At 39.6% G+C, this 26,035-nt stretch overlaps 1 protein-coding gene across 3 annotated transcripts in view; it reads right to left on the bottom strand.

The window, feature by feature from the left end:
- Positions 1 to 26,035, bottom strand: part of VSIG4 (V-set and immunoglobulin domain containing 4) — a 50,947-nt gene that overhangs the window by 7,734 nt on the left and 17,178 nt on the right. For all 3 annotated transcript variants that reach the window (XM_059678969.1, XM_059678971.1, XM_059678970.1), the window contains 2 exons: positions 862 to 924; positions 249 to 326 (listed from right to left, as the gene is read on the bottom strand). In XM_059678969.1, the coding sequence (XP_059534952.1) occupies positions 249 to 326; positions 862 to 924 (141 nt within the window). The remainder of the gene's footprint in view (positions 1 to 248; positions 327 to 861; positions 925 to 26,035) is intronic.

Raw genomic sequence — 26,035 nt, 5'->3', positions numbered from 1 at the left:
GAATCAGCTAAGAACACACCTACTAATTTCCTTAACCCCATCTGACTTTGCTCATCCCTGGATATATCTCTCTCACTCTTCATCCCACCTACCTTCCTCATCTCCAGGGTTTTTTTTTTTTTATCATTATCTGGACCAAAGCATTGGTTGCAGAGTTGAATGCTATAGAATAATGTATATTGTGAAAAGTGTTAGTTGCAAAGTTTAAAGCCAAAATGGAAGGATAGAAGTTGTGACATTGCTCTTACCTGGTCCAGCATTGGTCTCCCCAAGGTGGTGATGCACTTCAGTGGTCCAACCCCAGGATGAGTTCACTGTGGGCATTACTATGACAACAGGGCATTAGGATCAGAGGGCCTTTTTATGGCCAGGAGCTTTAATGTGGAGAGCAACTGCCAAGTTTGGGATCCTTCTCTGGACATCAGTGCTGAACTTCCCAGAATTTCTGGCCATATCATTGACTACTAGTACTATGAGGTGAATTACCATAGTTTATTACTGTTGGTAGTAGGAAGAAGGCCCAAAGAGGGAAGGCAACTTATTCAAAGTCCCACAGCAAGTGATATTAGGAGCAGGATAGAAGTGATTAGTTTTCTATTTTCCCATGGGATTATTCTAACTCTCCTCTTTTTGCTTCAAAAGTTTTCACAATGAGAAGTATATATATCCATGGTTCCACTTCTTTATAATCCTTAAATCCTTGCTATCTTTCTTTTATTTCAATTACATTATTACCATGTTCTTTCTGAGGAACCCAGTGACCTCTTATTTGGCCATCTAATGGCATTGGACCTTCTCCCTTGGCTTTCATGACACCATTTCAGATCTCTATCAGTGCAAAATAACCCTAGTAAAACTTACTTTCTAAAGGGAATTGTATAGTTGTAGGTGCCTCAGTCTTGGTTTTGTGTGGCTTTGAGGAATCTGCAAAGAAAAATGAGCTCAGTCAAGGTTCCTGATACCCCTGAGTTAACAGTTGAATGACGTAGAAAAATTGGGAAGTAAGTAAAGGTCAGTGATGTATATACTCAGACCTGTCTCAACACTTCTCTCATAATGATGGAAAGTTGTATGTTACCTGTTTACACTTAAAATCATTTTAAGGCAACATTATTAACCCCAAGTTCATAGACACACAAGAATGGTATAGCTAGAGTCCATAGTGTCTTTCAACTTGTATGGGAAAAACATTTTTTTTACTAACTTTGAACTAACATTTTGCTGTTCATTCTCTTGAGAGAAATTTAAGAAGTATCACAAAGAAGGTAGCGCTGGGTGATATCAGTGGAAATAGTAGAGTGATGGTCTCTGACTATTCACCTATTCACAAAAGCAATAAAATAACACACAGTTTTATAATCATCTTATTTTTCAGAATTTGAGAAATTACCTAATGGTTTGCATCAACCTAGGGAACATTTATGGAAGAAAAATACCCCAGTCTTCTTAAAAACATGCACAGTTCATGGTATTTTAACTTACTCCAGCCCCATTACCTCACAACAGTCCAGTACTAGCCTTGAAATTAAACCCAATTTCAGGTGTTGAAGTAAGCATAATAGATTTAATTCCGAATAAAATTGTCATTATTTGACTTGTGTTGCACTTTCCTGAAAGACCTGATTCAAAAGGCTTGCCTTTATTGGTGATTCAGTGTGGAAACTCTCCCCAGGTAGGTGAAGAATTTGTCACACAGATGGTTAAGGCAATGAATGACAGTTCACAGAAACAAGAGCCTAACAAGAAAAACTAAAAGGAATGAGATGTCCATGGGGACTTGCAAAGCCCTGACTCTTTTCTAGGAATGTAGAAGACTACACAAATGCATAGAGCTGTGTACATTCTCAGAAAAGACATGAGAGGGCCATAGGTTTTTTTCTTTTTAGCTCTGTCTAGCCTTCAGGATCTGAAAAGCAGGAAATTAAGGCTATGGGATGTTATAAACTTCCTGGGTGAATGTTTAAGACATTTAGAAGGCAATAGAACCCTTTAATGAAGACTTGGAGATTTATTGGTTTGGGGTATTTAAGGAAATCTCTATTCAATAATCAGCTGAATACTAGGGTAACCTAGTAAATACTTTGGTGGACACTCATGACAAAGAATACAATAGACTATACAAAATAAATTCAGAAAAGTCATGAAACAAACAAACAACAACTGGTACAACAAGCAGTGCCAACAATAAGCCCTGCTAAGAGAGAGAGAAAAAAAATCATATTTCCAGGGTCTCCACTTTAGAAAGTCTAGTTTTCAAACAAAATATGAGATATGTAAAGAAACTGGAGAATATAGCTCATAAACAGGTAAAAAATGAATATAAATTGTCCCTGAGGAAACACAGATATTGGATGTACTAGGAAAATATTTTAAATTATTATAAATGTTTTAAAAAGTAAAGGGAACTATGTCTAAAGAACTGAGAGAATGAGAACAGATCAAACCAAATAGAGAAAGCAATAAAGAGACATAAATTATAAAACAGGAACCACCTAGAAATACTGCAATTGAAAAGCACAATAGTGGAAAGGAAAAAAAAAATTACTAGCGGGGAAAATTGTACTAGAGCAAATCTTAACAATCAGAAGAAAGGACCAAGTAAAGTTGAATATATGGCAATTGAAATGAACCACTTCAAGGAATAGAAAAAAAATTAATGAAGAGACATGAACAAAATAAACTGGTGAACAAAATAGGTCCAGAGGCATGGATGCATGGAACAGACTGACAGATATCAGAGGGGAGGCAAGTGGGAGGACGAGAAGAGTTAACCAAAGAACTTATATACACATATGAATAGCTCATGGACACAGACAGTAGTGTAGCAAAGGCCTGAGTTGGAGCAGGGGGAGGGGGACAAAAGGAGAGGAATGGGGGGCATCTATAATATTGTCAAAAATTTAAAAATATATTTAAAAACAGAAAAGAAAAATGAGCAACACCTCAGAGATCTGTGGAAAATCATCAAGTATACCAAAATACAATAATGGGAGTTCTAGAAATAGGAGATAAGAAAGGGTAGACATAATATTTTTTTAAATGTCAAAAATAAAAATTTATAAAAACATTTAATTTGCAAATAAAAAAGCTCAATGAACTATAGGCAGGAAAAGAAATACACACCTAAACACATAATCAAAAGACAAACCAATGAATAAATATTGAAAGCAGCAAAAGAGAAGCAAGTCATTTTATAAAGGGATTCTAAATAAGATTAATTGCTCATAGGATGACATATTCAAAGTACTGAAACAAAAAAAACTATCAAAGTTAAGTAGGGAGAAAACCAAGATGGCGGCATAGGTAAACACCGGAGATTGCTGCCTCGCACAGCCACTTCAAAAATACAACTAAAAGATGGAACGGAAATCATCCAGAACCACAGGAAGGCTGGCTGAGTGGAAATTCTACAAATAGAAGGAAAGAGAAAAGCATACCAAGACTGAGAGGAGGTGCGTTGCGGAAGTAAAATACAAAGGTGCGGAGGTGCATGCGGAGAGGGCTGGCAGCTGAGGACACGATTGTCTTTTTCAATCGGGATGGAGTCTAAGGCTCTGAGCTCCAGTTCGGGGCGAGTCTCTGGGGACCCAGACTCATATGGGAGAAAAGGGAATGTCTGGCATTGGTCAGAACTTGAGGGCAACTTTCTCTCGGAGGCACACACAGTGATTGCCGGGCCCTCTGAGGACAGGACTGAGAGCAGCCATACTGCTTGCTCCACCCGCTCTGTTGATCCCCTGGGATCTCGCCCTGCCCAAGCCGTGCACGGAGGCTTTTGCATATGAAAGGCCTGACCCTTTTTCATCTGAAAATTACTTAACAAACTGCAGCTGCCCCAAGGCCCCAGGGCAACTTGCATTGCATTACAACTGGCTTCTGCTGGATAGCCTCAGGCAGAGGCTAGATTAGCACCTCCTTAGATCTAAGAGCCAGTGTACCCAGTGGTCAGAGTGGGACCATCCAATTCCAGCTCCGCAGATCCATAAGGGACACACTCAGGGGGCAGACTCAGTGAGCACCAAAGCCCCACTGAAGCAAATATTGCCCCATAAGGGTGTCTTCAGCACAGAAGTTCTCCCACCGTAGGCACAGCTGATTCTCACAACAAATTGGCCTGGAGGTCAAATCCTCCCAGTGTTACCTACAACAATCAAGGCTTAACTACAACATCTCAACAGGCCAATAACAATGGAAGAAATTGAAGCAGTCATCAAAAAGCTTCCATCAAACAAAAGCCCAGGACCAGACGGCTTCACAGGGGAGTTTTACCAAACATTCAAGGAAGAACTAAAACCTATCCTCCTCAGACAACTACAAAAAATTCAAGAGGAAGGAACACTTCCAAGCTCATTCTATGAAGCCAGCATCACCCTAATACCAAAACCAGGTAAAGACAACACAATGAAAGAGAATTACAGGCCAATATCCCTCATGAACATAGATGCCAAAATCCTCAACAAAATCTTAGCAAATCGGATCCAGCAGTACATCAGAAAGATCATACACCATGACCAAGTAGGATTTATCCCAGGGATGCAAGGATGGTACAATATCCGCAAATCAATAAACGTGATACATCACATAAACAAATTGAAAGAAAAAAACCACATGGTCATATCAATTGATGCAGAAAAAGCATTTGACAAAATTCAACACACATTTTTGATAAAAACTCTCAGCAAGGTGGGAGTAGAAGGATCATACCTCAACATAATAAAAGCCATATATGACAGGCCCACAGCCAACATCATACTCAATGGACAAAAACTAACACCATTTCCCCTAAGAACAGGAACAAGACAGGGATGCCCCCTCTCACCACTCCTGTTCAACATAGTACTGGAAGTGTTAGCCATTGCAATTCGGCAAGAAGAAGAAATAAAAGGCATCCAAATTGGAAAAGAGGAAGTAAAACTGTCCTTATTTGCAGACGACATGATATTATACATACAAAACCCTAGAGATTCCATCAAAAAGCTACTAGACTTAATACATGAATTTGGCAATGTAGCAGGATACAAAATTAACCCCAAGAAATCTGAGGCATTTCTATACACCAATAGTGAACTTTCAGAAAGAGAGATTATAAAAACAATCCCGTTTAGCATTGCACCAAAAAAATTAAGCTACCTAGGAATAAACTTAACTAAAGAGGTAAAAGACCTCTACTCAGAAAACTACAGGACGTTGAAAAAAGATATAGAGGAAGACATAAACAGATGGAAGAACATACCGTGTTCATGGATTGGTAGAATCAACATCATTAAAATGTCCATACTACCCAAAGCAATCTATAAATTCAACGCACTTCCCATTAAAATACCAACGGCATACTTCAGAGATCTAGAACGAACTCTCCAAAAATTCATCTGGAATAAAAAAAGACCCCGAATAGCTGCACCAATCCAGAAAAAGAACAAAGTAGGTGGGATCTCAATACCAGGTATCAAGTTGTATTACAAAGCCACTGTTCTCAAAACCGCCTGGTACTGGCACAAGAATAGGCATATAGATCAATGGAATAGAATAGAGAGCCCAGAAACCGGCCCGAACCAATATGCTCAATTAATATTTGACAAAGGAGGCAAGAACATACAATGGAGCCAAGATAGTCTCTTCAATAAATGGTGCTGGGAAAATTGGACAGATATATGCAAGGAAATGAAACTAGACCACCAACTTACACCATACACAAAAATAAACTCAAAATGGATAAAGGACTTAAATGTACGACGGGAAACCATAAAAATTCTAGAAGAATCCAAAGGCAACAAAATCTCAGACATATGCCGAAGCAATTTCTTCACTGATACAGCTCCTAGGGCACTTGAAACTAAAGAAAAAATGAACAAATGGGACTACATCAAAATAAAAAGCTTCTGCACAGCAAAAGAAACCATCAACAAAACAACGAGAAAACCCACTGTGTGGGAAAACATATTTGCCAATGACATATCTGATAAGGACCTAATCTCCAAAATTTATAGGGAACTCATACAACTTAACAAAAGAAAGATAAACAATCCAATCAAAAAATGGGCAAAGGACCTAAATAGACACCTTTCAAAAGAGGACATTCAGAAAGCCAAGAGACATATGAAAACATGCTCAAAGTCACTAATCATCCGAGAGATGCAAATCAAAACAGCAATGAGGTACCATCTCACACCTGTCAGACTGGCTATCATCAACAAATCAACAAACGACAAGTGCTGGAGAGGATGTGGAGAAAAAGGAACACTTGTGCACTGCTGGTGGGAATGCAGACTGGTGCAGCCACTATGGAAGACAGTATGGAGTTTCCTTAAAAAACTGAAAATGGAACTCCCATTTGACCCTGTGATCCCACTTCTAGGAATATATCCCAAGAAACCAGAAACACCAATCAGAAAGTATATATGCACCCCTATGTTCATAGCAGCACAATTCACCATAGCTAAGATCTGGAAACAGCCTAAGTGCCCATCAGTAGATGATTGGATTAGAAAACTGTGGTACATCTACACGATGGAATACTATGCTGCTCTAAAAAGGAAGGAACTCTTACCATTTGCAACGGCATGGATGGAACTGGAGAGCATTATGCTAAGTGAAATAAGCCAGTCAATAAAGGAAAAATACCACATGATCTCACTCATTCATGGACAATAGAGACCATTATAAACTTTTGAACAATAATAGATACAGAGGCAGAGCTGCCTCAAACAGATTGTCAAACTGCAGCGGGAAGGCCGGCGAGGGTTGGGGGGCAGGAGGTAGGGGGGTAAGAGATCAACTAAAGGACTTGTATGCATGCATATAAGCATAACCAATGGACATAAGACACTGGGGGATAGGGGAGGCTAGGGGACTGTCTAGGGCGGGGGGATAAAATAGATACATATGTAATACCCTTTGTAATACTTTAAGCAATAAAAAAAAGGCTTAACTACAACAAGACTGTGCACAAAGCCCACAAGGGGGCTCACCAAGAGTGTCTACCTCAGGTAATTGGGGAGGCTGAGCAACTGGGCCCTATAGGACACTTAGCACAGAAAGCCACTCTATCAACACAGCAAAGCATAAAAAATGCCGAGGCAAAGAAACAGGACACAAATGACAGAAATGCAGGAAAGCAAACTACTGGATATAGAGTTCAAAACCACACTTTTAATGTTTTTCAAGAATTCTCTAGAAACCGCCGATAAACTTGATGAGACCCTCAAGAAATCTAATGAGACCCTCGATGTTATGATAAAGGACCAACTAGAAATTAAGCATACACTGACTGAAATAAACAATATTATACAGACTCCCAACAGCAGACCAGAGGAGCGCAAGAATCAAGTCAAAGATTTGAAATACGAAGAAGCAAAAAACACCCAACCGGAAAAGCAAAATGAAAAAAGAATCCAAAAATACGAAGATAGTGTAAGGACCCTCTGGGACAACTTCAAGCATACCAACATCAGAATGATAGGGGTGCCAGAAGAAGAGAGAGAGCAAGATATTAAAAACCTCTTTGAAGAAATAATAACAGGAAACTTCCCCTACCTGGTGAAAGAAATAGACTTTCAAGTCCAGGAAGCACAGAGAACCCCAAACAAAAGGAATCCAAAGAGGAACACACAAATACACAACATAGTTAAAATGCCAAGAGCAAAAGACAAAGAGAGAATCTTAAAAGCAGCAAGAGAAAGACAGTCAGTTACCTACAAGGGAGTACCCATAGGACTGTCAGCTGATTTCTCAACAGAAACTTTGCAGGCCAGAAGGGAGTGGCAAGAAATATTCAAAGTGATGAATGCCAAGAACCTACAACCAAGATTACTTTATCCAGCAAAACTATCATTCAAAATTGAAGGTCACATAAAGAGCTTCACAGATAAGGAAAAGCTAAAGGAGTTCATCACCACCAAACCAGTATTGTATGAAATTCTGAAAGGTATCTTTTAAGAAGAGGAAGAAGAAGAAGGTAAAGATACCAATTATGAACAACAAATACGCATCTATCAACAAGTGAATCTAAGAATCAAATGAATAAATAAGCTGATGAACAGAATGAACTGGTGATTATAATAGAATCAGGGACATAGAAAGGGAATGGACTGACTATTCTTGGGGGAGAAAGGGGTGTGGGGGATGCGGGAAGAGACTGGACAAAAATCGTGCACCTATGGGTGAGGACAGTGGGTGGGGAGTGAGGGCGGAGGGTGGGGTGGGAACTGGGAGGAGGGGAGTTATGGGGGGAAAAAGAGGAACAAATGTAATAATCCGAACAATAAAGATTTAATAAAAAAATTAAAAAAACTATCAATCAAGAATTTTATATTTAGCTCTGCTGGTGTTGCTCAGTGGTCGAGCATTGAACTATGAACCAGGTGGTCATAGTTCAATTCCTGGTGAGAGCATATGCCTGGGTTGCATGCTTGGTCCCCAGTAGGAGGCATGCAGGAAGCAACGGATTAATGATTCTCTGTAATCATTGATGTTTCTATCTATCTCTCTCTTTCCCTTTCTCTCTGGAATCAATAAAAATATATTTTAAAAAATAATTTTATATTTATCAAAACTACCTTCAAAACCAAAGAAGAAATTAAAGCATATTAAGATAAACAATAACTGGGAGAGTTTAATGCCACCAGATCTGCTTTATGAAAAAATTTAAAGGAAATTATTCAGGCTGAAATGAAAGGGTACTAGATAGTTACTTGAATCAAAATGAAGAAATAGACATTACGAAGATGGCGGTGATATAGGCAGACGCGTCCCAGATTGTGTCCCGGAGCAAATGGAGTGAGCAGCTGAAACTAGCAACACCCACCCCGAATTGGCGAAATTGCTCAGCTGGTGAGACGGTTTGCAGTCGGGAAGGGCAGAACTCCCCTGGAAAGGTAAAAAAAAAAACAAAAACAGGGATTTGGGCAGGAAAGTTTGCCAGACCACTGAGCCCAGAGGGTCGGAGGGAGACCACATGGCAGACAGCCGCGTCCCCTTGGACAGGCACAGCCCCTGACGGGGGAAAGGAGATCTGCGGGATTCCTGGCGCTGCCAGGGGATTTGAGAACTGGGTTCTGTGACCACGGAGGACTGAGCCTAAAGGGAGCAGCCTGAAGAGCTGACCTGACCATGCAGTGCCAGTAAGAGAGGAGCTTACAGAACCTAAGCCTTCCCCATTTCCGCGGCCGGCGTTTGTTTGTTTGTTCTCACCGAATCCTGTTCATGGGACATTTCGGATACAGACACTCACCTGTGCTGAAGAGAGGGAGAGGGTGCGGAGGAGTGGAATCTGGGGAGAGACTGAGGAGAGAAGGGGGGCCAGGAGAGGTGGCACTGAATTGAGTGTTGAGTGCTGAGACACCCCTTAGCCCAGGACTGGGGCAGCCATTCTCTCTGGAGAGTGAGACTCCTCCCCCCAGCCCCCAGGCAAGGAGCACAGCCACACCCAGATTCCACCCTGAACAAGATCAAGGATTAAAATAATCTGATCAGTCCCTGGGAGTTAACAGGGTCTGGCCTATAGAAGGATTTTCAATGCCATATAGCCTCAGAGGCCAACCCCAGAACACTGCCACCCAGAGGCTGAGCCACAAACTGACACTTTGCTAAACACAAAATAAGGCAGTCTGAGAAACAAATAAGGCCTGCTTTGAAATAAGGACTGTGGTTTACAACACAGAGGAACAGTGTATCACAGGGAAACTCAACACTCTCCTGAATACCTGACAGGACTAAAGGCGAGCCAGACTGAAGAATAGAAGAACCGAAGGACCTTCACTACTGCAATTTTTTTTTCTTCTTTTTTCACCTTTTAACTAAGAAACCATTTTTTTTCTTTTTTCTTTTTTTTTCTCCTTTTTTTCTTCTTCTTTTTTTTCCTTCTTTTTCCTGATTTTACCCTTTTAATTACTACCTTCTTATTTTTAACCAGCATTATTACTGCTACCATTTTACCATCTTTTAAAGTGCCATTTTATTTTCTCTTTATTTTATTTTGGGATTAGTGTTCTCCATTCTATTTTCATTGTTATATTATTGGTTGTTTCTAGTTTGCATCCATCTACAGGGAGCTGTTGCTGGAATTTGCTGGGATTCGTGGCGGTTCTATAGGAGTATTCTCCTCATATAAAAAGTCTCTTCCCCTCTTCCACTTCATTCTCTTTTTTCGCTCTTTTTTTTTCTTTTCTTTTCTCGCTTTTATTTTTCCCCCTTCTTTTTCCCAATTTCATTTTTGCACTCCCTTTTTTGATCCCTACTTTTCTTTTCTTTTTTCTCTTTTATCTTTATCTCTTCCTTCTTCCTTATCCCCAAATTCTCTTTATTCGGGTGGTCACCTTTATTTGGGGTTATTAATATTGTGAATATATTTGTGTTTAGGGAATGGTACGTGGTGCCTTGTTGTGTTGTATTTTGTGCTCTTAAATCAACGCAGCAGATCCGAGCAATAGCAGCCTACTGAGCACCACACCCTCTGCTAAGGAATAGCAGCTGTACGTGAAACCGCCCCTCATAAGCCAGAAGAGCCACCACAGATGTGAACAGCACCCACCAGAGGAGCTGCTGCCAATTGAAGAGCAGCTGCTACCGCAACTGCCCGAAGATCAACCACAGACCAAGGAGTCACTGCCACCCAGGGAGCAGCCACTGAACGACTCAACGTCTAGATATGTCAGTGAGATCAAACATGGGTAGACAAAGAAACCCCCAAAGGAAAGAGAAGGAGGACTCTCCAGAAAAGCAGCTAAGTAATACAGAGGTATGCAACATGACAGGAAAAGAATTCAGAATAAGGGTCTTAGAGTGCATAAACCGGATGGAGGGAAAAATCGACAACCTCTGCAAGAAGCAAGGAGAAACAGATGAAAAAATCAACAACTTAAGTAAGACCCAAGAAGAAATGAAGAGTGATATAGCTGCAATAAAAAACACCATAGAAAGTATCAACAGTAGGCTAGGAGAAGCGGAGGAGCGAATTAGTGAATTAGAAGACAAGGAAGCAAAACACACCCAAAATGTACTGTAATTGGAGAAAAAAATTAAAAGACAGGAGGAGAGCCTAAGGGAGCTTTGGGACAACATGAAACGAAACAATATACGAATAATAGGGGTACCAGAACAACAGAAGGATGAACAAGGATTAGAAAACCTATTAGAAGAAATAATATCAGAAAACTTTCCTGAGGTGGGGAAGAAAAAAGTCACACAAGCCCAGAGAGTCCCATACAAGGTGAACCCAAAAAGACCCACACCAAGACACATCATAATTACCATGGCAAACGTTCAGGACAAAGAGAAAATCTTACAGGCCGCAAGAGAGAGACAGAAAGTCACATACAAGGGATCTCCCATTAGATTATCAAATGATTTCTCAACAGAAATACATAAGGCCAGAAAAGAAGGGACAGAAATTTACAAAGTGATGCAAAGCAAAGGACTGAATCCAAGAATACTCTATCCAGCAAGGCTATCATTCAAACTTGAAGGGGAAATAAGAAGCTTCACAGACAAAAAAAGGCTAAGGGAGTTTATCACCACCAAGCGAGCAATGCGAGGAATGCTAAAGGGACTGGTATAAAAAGAAGAAATAAAAAGCTCAGAAAGAAAGCCACACACACAAAAAAGAAATGGCTACAAACAAGTACCTTTCAATAATAACTTTAAACGTAAATGGACTAAATGCTCCAACCAAAAGACATCGAGTGGCTGAATGGATAAAAAAAAACATGACCCATACCTCTGCTGTCTACAAGAAACCCACCTCATTAGAAGGGACTCACACAGACTGAAAGTGAAAGGATGGAAAAATATCTTTCAGGCAAATGGAAAGGAAAAGAAAGCTGGGGTAGCAATACTTATATCGGACAAAATAGTCCTCAAAGTGAAGGCCTTAACAAGAGATAAGGAAGGCCACTTCATAAAACTAAAGGGATCAATACAACAAGAAGATATAACCCTGGTAAACATATATGCACCCAATGTAGGAGCACCCAAATTCATAAAAAAACTCCTGGAAGATATCAAAGGAGAGATCGACAACAATACAATCATAGTAGGGGACTTTAATACACCATTGACAGCACTGGATAAGTCCTATAGACAAACAATCAGCAAAGATACAGCAATCCTAAATGACTCACTAGATCAGATGGACTTAATAGACATCTTCAGAACACTTCACCCCAAAGCCAGGGAATATACCTTCTTCTCAGGTGCTCATGGGACATCTTCAAAAATAGACCATATATTGGGTCACAAGCAAAGTATCCCCAAATTCAAAAAGATTGAAATCATAAAAAGCATCTTCGCAGACAACGATGGCATAATACTAGAAATAAACTACAATAAAAACAACCCAAAATACTCAAACACCTGGAAGCTGAATAGCATGCTATTAAATATTGACTGGGTTACCAATGAGATCAAAGAAGAAATTAAAAACATCCTGGAAACTAATGACAATGAAAACACAACAATCCAAAACCTATGGGACACAATGAAAGCAGTCCTGAGAGGGAAGTTTATAGCTCTACAGGCCTATCTCAAAAAACAAGAAAAAATGGTAGTAAATCATCTAACTCTACAACTCAAAGAATTAGAAAGAGAGCAACAAGAAAACCCCAGAGTGAGCAGAAGGAAGGAGATAATAAAGATTAGAGCAGAAATAAATGACATAGAGACCAAAAAAAACAATACAGAAAATCAATGAAACCAAGAGCTGGTTCTTTGAAAGGATAAACAAGATTGACAAACCTCTAGCCAGACTCACCAAGAAGCAAAGAGAGAGGACCCAAATAAACAAAATCAGAAACGATAGAGGCGAAATAACAACAGACCCCACAGAAATACAAATGATTGTTAAAAAATACTATGGACAGCTCTACTCCAACAAACTAGACAACCTGGAGGAAATGGACAAATTCCTAGAAAAATACAACATTCCAAAACTCAATCAGGAAGAATCTAAAAATCTCAACAGGCCAATAACAATGGAAGAAATTGAAGCAGTCATCAAAAAGCTTCCATCAAACAAAAGCCCAGGACCAGATGGCTTCACAGGGGAGTTTTACCAAACATTCAAGGAAGAACGAAAACCTATCCTCCTCAGACGACTACAAAAAATTCAAGAGGAAGGAACACTTCCAAGCTCATTCTATGAAGCCAGCATCACCCTAATACCAAAACCAGGTAAAGACAACACAATGAAAGAGAATTACAGGCCAATATCCCTCATGAACATAGATGCCAAAATCCTCAACAAAATCTTAGCAAATCGGATCCAGCAGTACATCGGAAAGATCATACACCATGACCAAGTAGGATTTATCCCAGGGATGCAAGGATGGTACAATATCCGCAAATCAATAAACGTGATACATCACATAAACAAATTGAAAGAAAAAAACCACATGGTCATATCAATTGATGCAGAAAAAGCATTTGACAAAATTCAACACCCATTTTTGATAAAAACTCTCAGCAAGGTGGGAGTAGAAGGATCATACCTCAACATAATAAAAGCCATATATGACAGGCCCACAGCCAGCATCATACTCAATGGACAAAAACTAACACCATTTCCCCTAATAACAGGAACAAGACAGGGATGCCCCCTCTCACCACTCCTGTTCAACATAGTACTGGAAGTGTTAGCCATTGCAATTCGGCAAGAAGAAGAAATAAAAGGCATCCAAATTGGAAAAGAGGAAGTAAAACTGTCCTTATTTGCAGACGACATGATATTATACATACAAAACCCTAGAGACTCCATCAAAAAGCTACTAGACTTAATACATGAATTTGGCAATGTAGCAGGATACAAAATTAACCCCAAGAAATATGAGGCATTTCTATACACCAATAGTGAACTTTCAGAAAGAGAGATTATAAAAACAATCCCGTTTACCATCGCACAAAAAAAATTAAGCTACCTAGGAGTAAACTTAACTAAAGAGGTAGAAGACCTCTACTCAGAAAACTACAGGACATTGATAAAAGATACAGAGGAAGACATAAACAGATGGAAGAACATACCGTGTTCATGGATTGGTAGAATCAACATCATTAAAATGTCCATACTACCCAAAGCAATCTATAAATTCAACGCACTTCCCATGAAAATACCAACAGCATACTTCAGAGATCTAGAACGAACTCTCCAGAAATTCATCTGGAATAAAAAAAGACCCCGGATAGCTGTAGCAATCCTGAAAAAGAACAAAGTAGGTGGGATCTCAATACCAGATATCAAGATGTATTACAAAGCCACTGTGCTCAAAACTGCCTGGTACTGGCACAAGAATAGGCATATAGATCAATGGAATAGAATAGAGAGCCCAGAAATCAGTCTGAAACTATATGCTCAATTAATATTTGACAAAGGAGGCAAGAACATACAATGGAGCCAAGATAGTCTCTTCAATAAATGGTGTTGGGAACATTGGACAGATATATGCAAGAAAATGAAACTAGACCACCAACTTACACCATACACAAAAATAAACTCAAAATGGATAAAGGACTTAAATGTATGACAGGAAACCATAAAAATTCTAGAAGAATCCAAAGGCAACAAAATCTCAGACATATGCCGAAGCAATTTCTTCACTGATACAACTCCTAGGGCACTTGAAACGAATGAGAAAATGAACAAATGGGACTACATCAAAATAAAAAGCTTCTGCACAGCAAAAAAAAAAAAAAAAAAACCATCAACAAAACAACGAGAAAACCCACTGTGTGGGAAAACATATTTCCTAATGACATATCTGATAAGGGCCTAATCTCCAAAATTTATAGGGAACTCATACAACTTAACAAAAGGAAGATAAACAATCCAATCAAAAAAATGGGCAAAGGACCTAAATAGACACCTTTCAAAAGAGGACATTCAGAAAGCCAAGAGACAGATGAAAACATGCTCAAAGTCACTAATCATCCGAGAGATGCAAATCAAAACTACAATGAGGTACCATCTCACACCTGTCAGACTGGCTATCATCAACAAATCAACAAACGACAAGTGCTGGAGAGGATGTGGAGAAAAAGGAACACTTGTGCACTGCTGGTGGGAATGCAGACTGGTGCAGCCACTATGGAAGACAGTATGGAGTTTCCTTAAAAAACTGAAAATGGAACTCCCATTTGACCCTGTGATCCCACTTCTAGGAATATACCCCAGGAAGCCAGAAACACCAATCAGAAAGGATATATGCACCCCTATGTTAATAGCAGCACAATTCACCATAGCTAAGATCTGGAAACAGCCTAAGTGCCCATCAGTAGATGAATGGATTAGAAAACTGTGGTACATCAACACGATGGAATACTATGCTGCTCTAAAAAGGAAGGAACTCTTACCATTTGCAACGGCATGGATGGAACTGGAGAGCATTATGCTAAGTGAAATAAGCCAGTCAATGAAGGAAAAATACCACATGATCTCACTCATTCATGGATAATAGAGACCATTATAATCTTTTGAACAATAATAGATACAGAGGCAGAGCTGCCTCAAACAGATTGTCAAACTACAGCGGGAAGGCCGGGAGGGTGGGGGTGCAGGAGGTAGGGGGGTAAGAGATCAACCAAAGGACTTGTATGCATGCATATAAGCATAACCAATGGACATAAGACACCGGGGGATAGGGGAGGCTAGTGGACTGTGTAGGGCGGGGGGAAAAATGGACACATATGTAATACCCTTTGTAATACTTTAAGCAATAAAAAAAATGAAGAAATAAAGCAGTAGTAAAGGTAAGTATTCAGTACAAATAAATTATAAATGTATTTTTGTTTGTAACATTTTTTCTACCTGCTTTAAAACACAACTACAGAAAGCAATAATTATAAATCTATGCTGATGTGATTACAATGTGTAAAGATAAAATTTGTTACAATAACAGCATAAGAAGAGTAAGAATATAGCTACATGGACACAGAAATTTTATAGACTATGTAAATGAAATTGGTATAATCCAAACTAGATTATAGTAAATTAATAATTAATGATAGTCCCTAGGGCAGCCACCAAGAAAATATCTAAAAATATATGGTATGAGAAACAAAAAAGAAATTACTAAGTACAGTAGAAAACTTCTATTTAACACCAAAGACAGCAATAAAGAATAATAGAGGAATAATAAAGACAAAATATAAAAATTAACTAATTTCAAAGAAATGGTACCTTATTAACAATTACATTAAATGTAAACAGATTAAACTCTTAAATTTAAAAGCAGAGATTGGGAAAATTAATACAAGAGCATAAATTACATGCCATGTATATTTAGGATTTAAAAATAAAAATGGATTGAAAATAAAGGATGGCAATAACAAGTGTTGCAGCAGTTGTGGAAAAAAAAAGGAACCCTCATTCACTACTGTTGGTAATGTAGACTGGTACAATCACTATGGAAATCAGTCTGACAATTCCTCAAAAACTTAATAATAGAGCTACCATAGGACCCAGCAATCCAACTACTGGGCATATACCCAAAAAACTAGAAATATTTGCAAAGATATATGCACTCCTATGTTCATTGCAGCATTGTTTACAGTGGCCAAGACTGGAAATAACTAGTGCCCCATAATAGAGGACTGGATAAAGAAGATGTAGTACATATACACAATGGAATACTACTCACCCATAAGAAAAAATGAAATAACGTCATTTTCAACAAAATGGATGGACCTTGAGAATATTATGCTAAGTGAAATAAGTCAGTCATAAAAAGCTCATATGTGGGATATAAAACTGAAATTCATGAACACAAACAGCAGTGTGGTGGTTGCTAGAGAGAAAGAGGTAGAGGAAGAAGAGGGTCCTAATATAAGATGACAAGAGAAGATTTGACTTTGGGTGGTGGACACATGGTGCAAACCATAACTACTGAGCAAACCAAAGGAGCAGAGAGAGAGAAAAGTCAGGCCATAGTTACTATCATATATTGAGCCTTGGCACAGAGTCAGGAGCAGGAGACTGTGCAAAAGTTTCCAGCATTCCATATCTCATCAGTAGCAGACAAAACATTTTACAGATACAAGTACCTGACCATCATTCCTCTGTGGCCCACCTGACAGTAAAATACTCATGAAAACACTGGGGAAAACAAAACAAACTTTTCAGCTTAAGTGTTCTGTACTTATTGCAATTAAACCCACTGGAGACAGCAAAGACACAGAATACACAAAACTCCCTTGCTTTTTTCCCATCCCCCACCATTGCAGAGCAATCTGGTAGAAGCAGCTGTGTGAATTCTGACAGCGCAGGTCATTGGCAACTTCTGGCTACAAAATGCTTGCACGTGGTACTAATCCACTAAGTGGTGCCTTGAGACTTAGGTAACTAGGTTGTAAAACGGATCCCCACTTCCTCCATTTTTTCTCTCCTCCATATTATTTGTGCTCTCTTTTCTCTCCCCTAATTCTCTTTTCCCTGGTGGTCACTTATATTGGGGTTATCAGTGCCGTGAGTACATTCGTGTTTTATTCCCTTTGTGTCATGTCTTGTTGAGTTGATTTTGTCCTGTTTGGTCAACATTAGAGAGCAAGTCACGTAACCGGACACCCAGAGAGGAGACTCCATCCATGAATGGGTCAATAACACTCCAGACCCAACTACAGAGGCAGGAAGATGGCAGCCAGGAGGACAGCAGTGAGGGAGAGAGTGTGAATGAATGAGGGAGTGAAAGGGGAGTGTGTGGATGTGTGCGCTGTGTGTGTGTGTGTGTGTGTGTACATGAGTGAGGGACAGTTAGATCCCACAGGACCTGCGGGGGCTGGTGGACTGGACTCTTCTAGCCGGACAGCCTCTGCTACCACTGCAAACAGTCCCGGGGCAGCTGGCTCTACCACAGAGGCCATGCCATCTTGAAGGGGAGAGCTACTATGACTGAGAGCCCAGCCTCACCGCCACCCAGGGCGCCCTAAGACACCACCTAGGATTCTACAGAAAATCCCGACAGGGAACTGCTGCCTTGGCTGTGGTCCCATGGACAACAAGATTTGAGCCACCCTGGCCATGGGCTCCGCTTCAGCTGGCCTGATGCTTTAGCGCTGTACACTGTGAGCACATGAGCAGTAGCCAAGCAAACAGCCTATACCTGATTGAGGAGCAGCAGCTGTGAAAGCAGCCCCATACAAAGAGCAGCAGCCCTGCAAGCAGCCAGCTCCCTTCTGAGGAGCAGCAGCCATGAGTGGCCTGCCCCCATCTGAGGAGCAGCAGCCATGGGAAGCCCTCCCACATCTGAGGAGAAGCAGCTGTGCCAGCAACCTGCATTCGTCCAAGGAGCAGCAGTTGTGCAAGCAGCCAGTGACTGTTCAAGGAGCAGCAGCTGTGCGAGCAGCCCACCCCCACGAGCCAGAGGAGCCATCACTGCTGTAAGCAGCTGCATGAGCAGTGCCCACCCTTGGACCAGCTGCCACCTGAGTAGCTGCTGCTGTCTGAGGAGCAGCCCCAGTATGACTAAACACCTAGATCATTTGGTGATAGCAAAAATGGGGAGACAAAGAAACCCCCGAAAGAAAAAAGGAATAGCCAGAAAAGTAGATAAATGAAATAGAGGCAAAAAAATATGTCAGAAACAGAATTCAGAATAAGTGTCATACAGATCATAAACCAGATAGATGAAAAAAATCAACAACTTATGTAAGAATCAAGAGGAAATAAAGAGTGATATATCTACAATAAAAAAAAAAAACACTACGAAATGTTTCAACAGTAGACTAGGAGAGGCAGAGGACCGAATTAGCAAATTAGAAGACAGGAAAGAAAAACACACCCAAAATAACTGCAATTGGAGAGAAAAAAAATTAAAAGACAGGAGGAGAGGCTAAGGGAGCTTTGGGACAACATGAAACGAAGCAACATACAAATAATAGGGGTGCCAGAACAACAAGAAAAGGAACAAGGTTTGGAAAACCTATTTGAAGAAATAATGTCCGAAAACTTCCCTGATTTGGGGAAGAAAAAAGTCATACAAGCACAGAAAGTCCCAAACAAGATGAACCCAAAAAGATCCAAACCAAGACACATTGTAATTACCATGGCAAAGGTTCAGGACAAAGAGAGAATCTTTAAGGCTGCAAGAGAGAGACAGAAATTTACCTACAAGGGATCTCCCATTTGGTTATCAAATGATTTCTCAACAGAAACACATAAGGCCAAAAAGGAATGGAAGGAAATTTACAAAGTGATGCAAAGCAAGGGACTGAATCTAAGAATACTCTATCCAGCAAAGCTATCATTAGAAATTGAAGGGGAAATAAGGAGCTCACAGAGAAAAAAAAAAAAAAAAAAAAAAAAAGCCAAGGGAGTTTATCACTACCAAGTCAGCAATGCAAGAAATACTAAAGGGACTGGTGTAAAAAGAAGAAATAAAAAGGGAAGAAGGAACACAGGCACAAAAAATAAAGATGGCCACAAAGAAGTAACTATCAATAATAACTTTAAATGTAAACACACTAAAAGCTCCAATCAAAAGACACTGAGGAGCTGAATGGATAAGAAAACATGACCCATATATATGCTGTTTACAAGAGACCCACCTCAAAAGGACTCACACAGATTGAAAGTGAAAAGAAGAAAAAATATCTCTCCGACAAATGGAAATAAGAAAATACCTGGGGAGAAAACCAAGATGGCGGCATAGGTAAACACCGGAGTTAGCTGCCTTGACAACCACTTCACAAATACAACTAAAAGACAGAACGGACATTGCTCAGAACCACAGGAAGACTGGCTGAGGGGAAATTCTTCAACTAGAAGGAAAGAGAACAGCATACGAGACTCAGAGGAGGCACAGTGTGGAAAATACAAAGGTGCGGAGGTACTCTCGGAGTGGGCTGGTAGCTGAGGGTGAGGTTGTCGTTTTCAATCGGGAGGGAGTCTCAGATTCTGAGCTCCAGTTCTGGGCGAGTCTCTAGGGACCCAGACTCAAACGGGAGAAGCTGGACTGTCTGGCATCGGTCGGAACGCGAGGGCAGCTTTCTCTCCGAGGTTTGCAGCGGTTGCTGGGACTCTGAGAGGCAGAGCCTCTGGGGACGGGACTGAGAGCAGCCATAACTGCTCCCTCCACCCGCTCTGTTGATCCCGTGCGACCTGCCCCACCCAAGCCCTGCACAGAGCCATTTGCCATATAGCCTCAGGCAAAGGCTAGATTAGCACCTGCCTAGAGGACAGAAGTTTTCCCACTGCAGACACAGCTGATTCTCACAGCCAGTTGGCCTGGAGGTCAAATCCCCATAGTATTAACTACAACAATCAAGGCTTAACTACAACAAGACTGTGCACAAAGACCACTAGGGGGTGCTCCAAGAAAGCATAAAAAATGCGGAGACAAAGAAACAGGACAAAACTGTCAATGGAGGATATTGAGTTCAGAACCACACTTTTAAGGTCTCTCAAGAACTGTCTAGAAGCCACCGATAAATGTAGTGAGATCCTCAAGAAATCTAATGAGACCCTCGATGTTATGATAAAGAACCCACTAGAAATTAAGCATACATGGGCTGAAATAACGAATACTATACAGACTCCCAACAGCAGACCAGAGGGGCGCAAGAATCAAGGCAAAGATTTGAAATGTGAAGAAGCCAAAAACACCCAACCCGAAAAGCAAAATGAAAAAAGAATCTGAAAATACAAAGATAGTGTAAGGAGCCTCTGGGACAGCTTCAAGCGTAACAACATCAGAATTATAGGGGTGCCAGAAGATGAGAGAGACCAAGATATTGAAAACCTATTTGAAGAAATAATGACAGAAAACTTCCCCCACCTGGTGAAAGAAATAGACTTACAAGTCCTGGAAGAGCAGAGAACCCCAAACAAAAGGAATCCAAAGAGGACCACACCAAGACACATCATAATTAAAATGCCAAGAGCAAAAGACAAAGAGAGAATCTTAAAAGCAGCAAGAGAAAGACAGTCAGTTACCTACAAGGGAATACCCATACGACTGTCAGCTGATTTCTCAACAGAAACTTTGCAGGCCAGAAGGTCGTGGCAAGAAATATTCAAAGTGTTGAATACCAAGAAACTACAACCAAGATTACTTTATCCAGCAAAGCTATTATTCAGAACTGAAGGTCAGATAAAGAGCTTCACAGATAAGGAAAAGCTAAAGGAGTTCATCACCACCAAACCAGTATTATATGAAATGCTGAAAGGTATCCTTTATGAAGAGGAAGAAGAAGAAAAATGTAAAGATACAAATTTTGAACAACAAACGTGCATCTATCAACAAGTGAATCTAATAATCAAGTGAATAAATAATCTGGTGATCATAATAGAATCAGGGACATAGAAAGGGAATGGACTGACTATTCTTGGGGAGGAAAGGGGTGTGGCAGATGCGGGAAGAGACTGGACAAAAATCATGCACCTATGGATGAGGACAGTGGTTGGGGAGTGAGGGCGAGGGTGGGGCAGGAACTGGGAGGAGGGGAGTTATGGGGGTAAAAAATAAGAAAAAACGTAATAATCTGAACAATAAGGATTTAATTTAAAAAAAATAGAAAAAATTTCCTCGGGTGAGCATTAACACAAACAACAACAAAACACAATAAAATATTAGTTACAAGTTCCTCTAAAAAAAAATGCGGAGACAAAGAAACAGGACAAAACTGTCAATGGAGGATATTGAGTGCAGAACCACACTTTTAAGGTCTCTGAAGAACTGTCTAGATGCCGCCGATAAAGTTATTGAGATCCTCAAGAAATCTAATGAGACCCTCAATGTTGTGATAAAGAACCAACTAGAAATTAAGCATACACAGACTGAAATAAAGAATATTATACAGACTCCCAACAGCAGACCAGAGGAGCTCAAGAATCAAGTCAAAGATTTGAAATGCGAAGAAGCAAAAAACACCCAACCAGAAAAGCAAAATGAAAAAAGAATCCAAAAATACGAAGATAGTGTAAGGAGCCTCTGGGACAGCTTCAAGCATACCAACATCAGAATTATAGGGGTGCCAGAAGATGAGAGAGACCAAGATATTGAAAACCTATTTGAAGAAATAATGACAGAAAACTTCCCCTACCTGGTGAAAGAAATGGACTTACAAGTCCTGGAAGAGCAGAGAACCCCAAACAAAAGGAATCCAAAGAGGACCACACCAAGACACATCATAATTAAAATGCCAAGAGCAAAAGACAAAGAGAGAATCTTAAAAGCAGCAAGAGAAAGAAACTCAGTTACCAACAAGGGAATACCCATACGACTGTCAGCTGATTTCTCAACAGAAACTTTGCAGGCCAGAAGGTCGTGGCAAGAAATATTCAAAGTGATGAATGCCAAGAACCTACAACCTAGATTACTTTATCCAGCAAAGCTATTATTCAGAATTGAAGGTCACATAAAGAGCTTCACAGATAAGGAAAAGCTAAAGGAGTTTATCACCACCAAACCAGTATTATATGAAGTGCTGAAAGGTATCCTTTAAGAAGAGGAAGAAGAAGAAAAAGGTAAAGATACTAATTATGAACAACAAATATGCATCTATCAACAAGTGAATCTAAGAATCAAGTGAATAAATAATCTGATGAACAGAATGAACTGGTGATTATAATAGAATCAGGGACATAGAAAGGGAATGGACTCACTATTCTTGGTGGGGAATGGGGTGTGGGAGACGCGGCAAGGGAGTGGACAAAAATTGTGCACCTAGGGATGAGGACAGTGTGTCGGGGGGGGGTAAGGGCAGAGGGTGGGGTGGGAACTGGGTGGAGGGGACCTATTGGAGGAAAAAAAGAGGAACAAATGTAATAATCTGAACAATAAAGATTTACTAAAAAAAAAAAAAAAAAAGAAAAAACCTGGGGTAGCAATACTTATATCTGACAAAACAGACCTCAAAGTGAAGGCCATAACAGGAGATAAGGAAGGCCACTTCATAATGCTATATGGATCAATACAAAAAAGGTAGAACTCTGGTAAACATATATGCACCCAATGCAGGAGCACCCAAATACAAAACACACACAAAAACAAACAAAACAAACAAACAAAAAATGCTGGAAGATATCAAGGGAGAGATTGACAAAAATATAATCATAGTAAGGGGAACTTAATACCTTACTGACATCACTGGATAAATCTTCTAGACAAAAAAATCAGCAAAGAAAAAGCAATCCTAAATGACTCACTAGATCAGATGGACCCAATTGACATCTTCAGAACAGTTCACCCCAAATCCACAGAATATACGTTGTTCTCAAGTGCACATGGGACATTTTCAAAGGTTGACCACAGACTGGAACACAGGCAAAGTCTCTCCAAATTGAAGAAGATTGAAATCATATCAAGCATCTTCTCAGGCCACACTGGCATAATATCAGAAATAAACTACAATAAAAACAATCAAAAAATTTGAACATTTGGAAGCTGAATACCATCCTATTAAATAATGATAGGGTTACCAAGGAAATCAAAGAAGAAATTGAAAACATCCTGAAAATGAACAACAATGAAAACACAACAATCCAAAATCTATGGAGCACACTGAATGCAATCCTGAGAGGGAAGTGTATAGCTCTACAGGCCTACCATGAAAAAACAAGAAAAAAAATTGTAATAAATTATGTAACTCAACTACTTAAAGAGTTAGAAAGAGAGCAAAAAGAAAATCCCAGAGTGAGCAGAAGGAAGGAGTTTATAAAGATTAAAGTGGAAATAAATGCTATAAAGACCAACAACAACAACAAACAAAATAAAACAAAACAAACCACAAAACAAAAATATATATATATATAAAATAAATGAAACCAAGAGCTGGTTCTTTGAAAGGATAAACAAGATTGATGAACCTCTAGCCAGGCTCACCAAGAAGCAAAGAGAGAGGACCCAAATAAACAAAATCAGAAAAAAAGAGGCAAAATAACAACAGACCCCACAGAAATGCATAGGATTGTTAAAAAAAATACTATGGACAACTCTATTCTAACAAACTAGACAATCTGGAGGAAATGGACATATTCCTAGAAAAATACAACCTTCCAAAACTCAATCAGGAAGAATCTAAAAATCTCAATAGGCTGAAAACTATGGAAGAAGTTGAAGCAGTCATCAAAAAGCTTCCAACAAACAAAAACTGAGGAACAGATGGCTTCACATGGGGAGTTTTACCAAACATTCAAGGAAGAACTAAAAGTTATCCTTCTCAGACTATTCCAAAAATTTCAAGAGGAAGGAACCCTTCCAAGCTCATTCTATGAAGCCAGCATCACCCTCATACCAACACCAGATAAAGACAACACAATGAAACAGAATTACAGGCCAATATCCCTCATGAACATAGATGCCAAAATCCTCAACAAAATGCTAGCAAATCTGATTCAGCAGTACATCAGAAAGATCATACAACAAGACCAAGTAGGATTTATCCCGGGTATGCAAGGATGGTACAATATCCACAAATCAATAAACATGATACATCACATAAACAAATTGAGAGATAAAAATCACATAGTCATATCAATTGATGCAGAAAAAGCATTTGACAAAATCCATCACCGTTTCTTGATTAAAACTCTCAGCAAGGTGGGGATAGAAGGATCATACCTCAACATAATAAAAGCCACAGCCAACATCATACTCAATGGGCAAAAACTAAAACCATTTACCCGAAGAACAGGAACAAGACAGGGATGCCCACTCTCACCACTCCTGTTCAACATAGTACTGGAAGTATTAGCCATTGAGATTAGACAAGAAGAAGAAATAAAAGGCATCCAAATTGGAAAAGAGGAAGTAAAACTGTCCTTATTCGCAGATGACATGATATGCTACATAGAAAATCCCAAAGACCCCATCAAAAAATTATTAGACTTAATAAATGAATTTGGCAATGTAGCAGGATACAAAATTAATGCCAAGAAAATAATGACATTTTTATACACCAACAATGAACTTACAGAAAGAGAGGCTAAAAAGGCAAACCCATTTACCATTGCACCAAAAAAATTAAGATACCTAGGAATAAACTTAACTACGGAGGTAAATGACCTGTATGTGGAAAACTACAGGACACTGGAAAAAGAGATAGAGGAAGACAAACAGATGGAAGAACATACCATGGTCATGGATTGGTAGAATCAACATCATCAAAATGTCCATACTACCCAAAGCAATCTATAGATTCAATGCATTCCCTATTAAAAGACCAGTGGCATATTTCACAGGCTTAGAATGAACTTCCCCAAAATTCATCCGGAATAAAAAAAGACCCCAAATAGCTGAAGAAATCCTGAGAAAGAAGAACAAAATTGGTGGGATCTCCAAACCAGATATCAAGCTGTATTGCAAAGCCACTGTTCTCAAAACAGCCTGGTACTGGCACAAAAACAGACATATAGATCAATGAAATAGAATAGAGAATCCAGAAATTGACCCAAAGCACTATGCTCAATTAATATTCGACAAAGGAGGCATGAACATACAATGGAGTCAAGACACCCTCTTCAATAAATGGTGTTGGGAAAATTGGGCAGATACATGCAAAAAAAATGAAATTAGACCACCAACTTACACCATACACAAAAATAAACTCAAAATGGATAAAGGACTTAAACATAAGACGGGCAACCATAAAAATAGTAGTGGACTCCACAGGCAGAAAAATATCAGACATATGCCAAACACTCTAACTCCTGCAGGAGCAATTTCTTCACCGATACTGCTCCTAGGGCAATGGAAACTAAAGAGAAAATAAACAAATGGGACTACATCAAAATAAAAGGCTTTTGCACAGCAAAAGAAACCATCAACAAACCAACAAGAAAGCCCACTGCATGGGAGAACACATTTGCCAATATTATCACCAATAAGGGTTTAATCTCCAACATTTACAGGGAACTCATACAACCTGAAAAAAAGAAGATATTTCAATAAAAAATGGGCAATGGACCTAAATAGATACTTTTCAACACAAGACAGAAGAAATGCCAAGAGACATATGAAATGCAAACATGTTCAAAGTCACTAATCATCCAAGAGATGCAAATAAAACTACAGTGCGGTACCGTCTCACACCTGTCAGAATGGCTATCATCAGCAAA

This window comes from Myotis daubentonii, chromosome X (genome assembly GCF_963259705.1).
Source record: "Myotis daubentonii chromosome X, mMyoDau2.1, whole genome shotgun sequence".
Lineage (NCBI taxonomy): Eukaryota > Metazoa > Chordata > Mammalia > Chiroptera > Vespertilionidae > Myotis > Myotis daubentonii.
Note: the sequence above shows the minus strand (reverse complement) of the source record. Positions and strands in the feature narration are given on the sequence as shown.